Below are 6,681 nucleotides of genomic sequence, written 5' to 3'. Positions count from 1 at the left end.
CCATTGGTAATTTTAAAACAGCTACAGAGTTCAACGGCTGTGATGGGAGAAAACTGAAGATGGATAAACAACTTTGTAGTGTCTCCACAAAAATGACCTAAATGACAGAGTGAAAAGAAGAATACAAATATACAGAATAAAAATGTTCCAAAACATCCATCCTGTAAGCATTGCTAAAGTACGGCAAAGGAATACAATTTTGGCCTAAATGCAAAGTCTTATGTTTGTGGCAAATCCAACACATCACTGAGTAACTGCCTCCTTATTTCCAAGCATGGTGGTGGCTGCATCATGGTATGGGTATGCTTGACATAGGCAAAGACTGGGGAGTAGCTCCAGTCTGCTTTACACTAGACACTGGGAGAGTAATGTACCTTTCACAGGACAATAACCTAAAACACAAGGCCAAATCTACACTAGAGTTGTTTACCAAGAAGACAGTGGCCAGTTTTGACTTAAATCTGTTTGAAAATCTATGGCAACACTTGAAAATCTATGGCACAGCTTGAACAATTTAGAAAATAATGGGCACATGTTGCACAATTCAGGTGTGCAAAGCTCTTAGAGACTTACCTAATAAGCCTCACAGCTGTGATCACTGCCAGAAGTTTTTCTATCATGTATGGACTCAGGGGGTGAATACTTAATCGAGATACAGTAAATTAGTGTTTTATTTTTCATTAATAAAAAATTTAAAAATGGATTTTTCTTCCACTTTGACATTACAGAGTATTTTGTGTAGATCGTTGACAAACAAATTACAATTAAATCCATTTTTATTCCAATTTGTAACACAATAAAATCTGAAGAAATCCAAGGGGGTGAATACTTATGATATGTGACAACAACCTTCAGACACTTAGTTAGTGAGTAAACCTGTGGGTGAACAAAGTGGGAGTGAACTACAAGCTCCTGATGGATCCATAACCGAATATGTAGAGGGTTTTGTTATGCCAACCAAAAGTATACAAATGTAAAAATAGTTTTATGAGACACTTGTTAGAACCCTTATCTCACCTGTCAAACCTTGTGAAGTCTTGAAATGCAATCAATGTTGGTTTTGCTGTCCAATTCCATGATTGATGGCCACAACACTGCAATCACTATGCCCTTGGATCTGAAGCTTGAAGACTCAAGTGCAACAATAATACACACAGAAATATGGGTGTATTGTATTTACTTGCTTTAGACTTGGTGGAGGACAATCACACCATCCCCAACTAACCTTTGCACTATGCAGACGAATGAAGATGCTGATACACTTTCACCTCATAATAGCTAGCCCATTACTAAAGGCTGCCTTGATTTTGGTTGGGGTAAGTCTTACATGTTGATGGTGTTTGAAGATAGGGCTAAGACTTCGTGAACTTTGTCATGAGTGTAGAAAGGTACGATGTTGTTCAAGTAAACAAACAGGTTAAAAGCAGCAAAATGAGATTCAGCACCATGGACAGCGGCGGGAATAGGAAATCCGAAATTCAGCACCTTGACAGTGGAGAGCGACTGTCTCGCGCAATGGTCACTCCCCAGTCCACACTGGGTGAATCCCATTTAATAGGCTAGAAAGACTATTGATAATGTTCAGATGCGAGGAGCTGTAGTTGGGGATTTGATAGAGAATATCATGCAAATGCTTTTCTTTTAATAACAGAGACATTCTACCACAGAACCTCTACAGTGCTATGTGGACGCATGGAGGCGCTGATGCACTACCATGCCCATGAGATGCCAATCTGCAATTTTATGGGGGACAACTGACTCTGGCAGCCAGGGTACTTGTAGATTGTAATCAGACATCTAAATATCTAACGTCATAGGTACAACGTTCAGGTAATTTAGCTGATAATATAATATCGTGACATTTTTCAGTAGACGGCAACCTTGCAAAACCAGCGAATCAGCAGTCAGTAGAAAGGCAAGTTAACCGCAAGATAGCTAATGTTACTGTTAGCTTAGCTAGCTAACATAAACACAAACACATATTTGGGGGTTTAACGTAATGGATAAAAATGACACAACAACATACAGTGTACAACTGTATATATACGACCTGTCAAGAGGAATGGCTCGCAATCTCAGCCCAATCATGTTAGGTAAGTGAAGCTCAGTCTCGACAATTTCCCCAGATAGTGAAGCTGTGTAGCTATAGTAGCTAGCTGCCGGTTGAGATTGATTGAGCACGTCGGCAAGCCTTTGATCCAGTTGATGGCTAGCTAACTAGCTGGGTAGGCCAACATTACTCTTGCAATGCATCATTTTTTGTTTGTTATTAACTTGCTAGCTAGTTCACTACAACCTGCCAATTGAAGTAAGTTTGAGCTTTGTTTATACAGTATAGCCTAGCTATTCAAAGGCTTATTATTCAGAATTTCAGCTCAACAATATTGCAACGTTTACGTTAGCTAAAACGCTAGCTACACACAAGACAAGAGTGAAACAGGTTTGTGCGAGCGTGATTGACATGCATGCTCATCAGCAGCGTCAAGCCTCGGTCACACACATATATATATATATATTTTAATGTGTTACAGGAAAACAACTTGATGGCATCTGGTAAGAATTCTCCCACCTATAATTTTGTGACAATACAATTTATCCACACAACTTTGTCTTTAGTGTCACTGCAATTCTTCGAAGGATTATTTTCATGTCCATATTGTAACTATCCATTACTGTACACTCAGTCTTGTGTTTCAATTCTCACAGGCACTCAGCCATTGTGGTTTATGGAGACGAGTTCTACTTTGGAGGAGTGGGTATTTCCAGCTGCTCACCGGTAAGCCTAAAATGATGTATTGGCTAATATCCTTGTAATATTTGCTAAGACCTACTTCAGTGTGCCCTCTACTCTTTATCATAGGTTTGCACTAGCTGACAGTATGACCTTCAAAGAGGAGGGAAGTTTAAGGCATCAGATATACAGAGAAGTTTTGGGGGTTGGTGTTTTGTAGGATAATATGGACTTTATGTGTTTTAGGGGGGAACAATGCTTGGTTCCCCAGACACTGTGGTGGAATTGGGAAACACAGAGGTGACAGAGGAGATCTTCATGGACTACCTGTCCTCGCTAGGAGAGAACACCTACAGGTGTGTGTATGTGTCACAAAAAAAGTGTTGTTTTTGGGTAACTCTCCTCATACACCACCACCTTGGTGGACACATCAGCCATGAACACAACATAGCAGTGATAGCTGATTTAGATCTGAGATTACTTTCTGTTCTTATTCTTCCATAGAGGCGACAAGTATAGGTTGTTTGAGCACAACTGTAACACCTTCACTAATGAGGTGGCCCAGTTCTTAACAGGCCGGAAGATCCCTTCTTACATCACAGACCTGCCCTCCGAAGTGCTCTCCACGTGAGTCTACATACTTAGTAGCTGAGCGACAGATACTAGTAATGCATTACGGACTTGTGTACCTCTCTGACCCTCTGCCCTGTTCCTCTGTCTAACCATTTAGACCCTTTGGTCAGATACTCCGGCCTATACTGGACTCCATCCACATCGCTCCTCCTGGGGGGAACATCATCAGCGGTCGCCACAGCTAAACTGCCTGAACTGCACACAGTAGTATTTAGATATGTTCTAATTTACATTTTCAAAACGGAGGTGGGTTATTGACGAAACCGTGGAGGGTGAATCTCAGTGAGTCTAGTCAATCACACTGCTTTTGTACTGCGTATGCTTGGTTTTAGTATGATTGTTTTGTAAATCCCCACCAGCAATGATCTCGCCTTTTGTATGTTTAAAAAAATGTCGATCCAGTTTTTGTTTACGGACCTTCCTTATTGCCTCTAATGGTATGATCCTGATCTGAGGGAAAGTTGCACAACATTAACTTTCTCACAAATCTTCCAATATCATCAATATGATTTATAAGAAGGTTGGCGTGTATCTCAAGTCAGGGTTTCAGCATGACTTCCAATGAACTACTCCACCTTCCACCAGATGGTGTGTGCTATATACACCTCTATGCCTTCACCTCTCTCACCTTAGTGTTAATGATGCTGATAGTGTGATATGAAGGATGAATGCTGAAGTGCACAAAATCTGCATTAGTTCTCTGGATGAAGAAACAGACCATGCGTATCTTGTATGTGTTTGAAGTAATCTCAGAAATGTAATTTATTATGAAAAGGTTTGTACAATTTTGGGGTCAAGTTTGGGATCAAATCATACATATTCTTGTATAATTTTCCTTGGGCCAGTGGGAGCAATAACTCTTCACATATCTATACTTATTAGACTAGGCATGAAACGTAAAGTCCTCTTATTAAATGCACGTATTCACTGCAATTCCTAGCACTGGTTAACTATTGCATCATTCAGTAGAACAGTACAGTAAACTATATCTTCTGTAAAAGACAGCACGTCTGGTATCGCATCAGACAGGTAATTACAGCATAGCATGTCTCAAATGCCATGGTGACACTATCTCTTCATAAAAAGAATGACTCCACCAATAGGTACTTATATGTTTTAGTGAAAGAGACAAGGCCCTTCACCTTGGTATGTTGCTCACGTAACCACCTTCAACAATAAACCTGACCAATGAAATGTATTGTACACCTCATCCTTATTTGTAGTTTTATTTATTTCAGGATCAGTTGCTGGCTGCTAAATGTAATGATATATTTCAGTAGATATTTATGAATACTATATTAGTTATGTATGGTTATATATCTATGGATGATATTGTTTTTGCACATTGTTTGCTTGTTGTTTTGAAATTGTATCTATAAATAAAGCCATTCACTACAAATGTTACTATGTGCGCAGTTCTGCGAAAGTGTCTGTGTTGCTCTTCCAGTGTTAGGCATGCAAAGTATTGGTCCCTCAAGCTGGATTTGAAACATGTTTTTGATCCATTAAAGGAACTACAGTTCATTAGATAAAGGGTCTCCATATTCTATCTAAAGCACAATTTTAGACTGACTTCTTCCTGTTATGATGTTGACTAGATGTTGCCGTTCACACGGCTGTTGTCAGCAGGACCAACCCCATCACTAGGAATCATGTGAAGGATAAATTGTCCAAACAAACTTCAGCGTACTTGCAGTGACCTTGACTGAAGCATCATTTGCCCAGGCTACTGTCACAGTGTGTTAGAGGACAAAGTCTTCAGTCATACTTTTTGCATTCTTGTTATGTTTGTGTCATAACATAGTAGTTGTTCTGTTGTCATGGCCCTGTCTCTAAGTGTTAGTAAAACTTTATATAAAAGTACAGCTGTCAACAAGATTGCGTTTAAATCTGCTTCTTATCTGAACCTAGAAATCCACAGTTCAGTGGAATGACAAAGCATTAATGGTTTATTATGATTTTCATGCAGAATATGGGTGATATTATGTAGAAAATGTTGTTGGGGAAACTACAAGTCATGATCTAATAGTCCGTGTTTTATTACCTCATTGCTCCATCCTTGTAAGAGCTGAAGACACACAACGCACCCATGGATAATTCAAGCGCATGTGAAGAGAGAGCACTTGGGCTGTGCTTTGGTGACAGACCTGACAAGACAAATAACACCATGTTTGCATTTTGGGAACACAAAAGTAGGTATGAGGCTTGGTGCTATTCTGGGGAAGGCTACGGCTATTTATGAAGATAAATAGGTGCTATGGCTATTTATCTTCACCTCAATACCCCCATCTCTGCTCTCTACACCAACTTCTTAGACTGGTGTCGGAAATGGTGGGGGGGGGAGTTGTTAACATGGCACTACCTCCGTGAGAGAGACTCTGAGTCACACTCACCCTCCCGAGTGACAAACCGTTATATGACAGACCTTTTTTTATTTATTTCCTTTAATGTGACTCAAAGGGGTCTTGGACGAGTATCCAAAGGGATGGAAGGTGGTGACGAAGAGGCAACTCTAGGTAAACACCACCTACAGTGGTTGGAGTTGGAGTTCTGGTCATGAATCTATTCTAGGAGGAGCCACTGTAATAGGAACTTGACTAGGACTGCTACATTTGCATAAGTAGATATAGGTGTTGCTATTTAATGTTCTGTGTGTGAGGACAGACGCTGGGAGACGAGAAGCAAGTACAGGGAGTGAATATTTAATAAATGACAGACATGAAACAAAACACGGACAGCGTCTGGACAAGGGAAACATAACGACATTAATGCTGACACGGGGTTCAAACTGAGGAATAGACAGATATAGAGGAGGCAATCAATAAGTGTTAGAGTACAGGTGAGTTCAATGAAGCGCTGATGTGCGTAACGATGGTGACAGGTGTGCGTAATGATGGGCAGCCTGGCCCCCCTCGAGCACCAGAGAGGGGGAGCGGGAGCGGGTGTGACACTGTGGTAATAGTTAATACAAAATAAGGATTCATAATTAAAACCTCAGGTCAAGTAATTTGAGTTTGCAGATTGCCCTAATACATTTAGGATTAATTAACTCAAACCCAAGGTTAGGATTTTAATTAAAAGTAACACACACACACACACACACACACACACACACACACACACACACACACACACACACACACACACACACACACACACACACACACACACACACACACACACACACACACACACACACACACACACACACTACTCCTAAAATACTGCTTGTTCCTGCAGCTATGCATTTCACATTGAAGGATTAAAAAACGGATAAAATTACACTGTTGCGCAATACTACAGTATAGTACATGGCA

At 40.4% G+C, this 6,681-nt stretch overlaps 1 protein-coding gene across 1 annotated transcript; it reads left to right on the top strand.

Moving 5' to 3' along the window:
• Window positions 1-1,905: 1,905 nt before the first annotated feature.
• On the top strand, window positions 1,906-4,564 carry LOC120044571 (desumoylating isopeptidase 1-like). The gene is made up of 6 exons (XM_038989236.1): window positions 1,906-2,093; window positions 2,532-2,553; window positions 2,707-2,776; window positions 2,978-3,087; window positions 3,236-3,358; window positions 3,462-4,564. The coding sequence occupies exons 1-6, from the start codon at window positions 2,000-2,002 to the stop codon at window positions 3,547-3,549; spliced, it is 507 nt and encodes a 168-aa protein (XP_038845164.1). The 5' UTR covers window positions 1,906-1,999; the 3' UTR covers window positions 3,550-4,564.
• Window positions 4,565-6,681: the final 2,117 nt, after the last annotated feature.

Source organism: Salvelinus namaycush, chromosome 3, assembly GCF_016432855.1.
Source record: "Salvelinus namaycush isolate Seneca chromosome 3, SaNama_1.0, whole genome shotgun sequence".
Classification (NCBI taxonomy): Eukaryota; Metazoa; Chordata; class Actinopteri; order Salmoniformes; family Salmonidae; genus Salvelinus; species Salvelinus namaycush.
Note: the sequence above shows the minus strand (reverse complement) of the source record. Positions and strands in the feature narration are given on the sequence as shown.

Excerpts from the sequence above, each read along its gene's own strand:
- LOC120044571 (XM_038989236.1), top strand. The coding sequence starts at position 2,000 with ATGGATAAAAATGACACAACAACATACAGTGTACAACTGTATATATAC. Across the intron at positions 2,777-2,977 it reads GTATTTCCAGCTGCTCACCG|GGGGGAACAATGCTTGGTTC; the intron begins GTAAGCCTAAAA and ends TATGTGTTTTAG. Across the intron at positions 3,088-3,235 it reads CTAGGAGAGAACACCTACAG|AGGCGACAAGTATAGGTTGT; the intron begins GTGTGTGTATGT and ends ATTCTTCCATAG.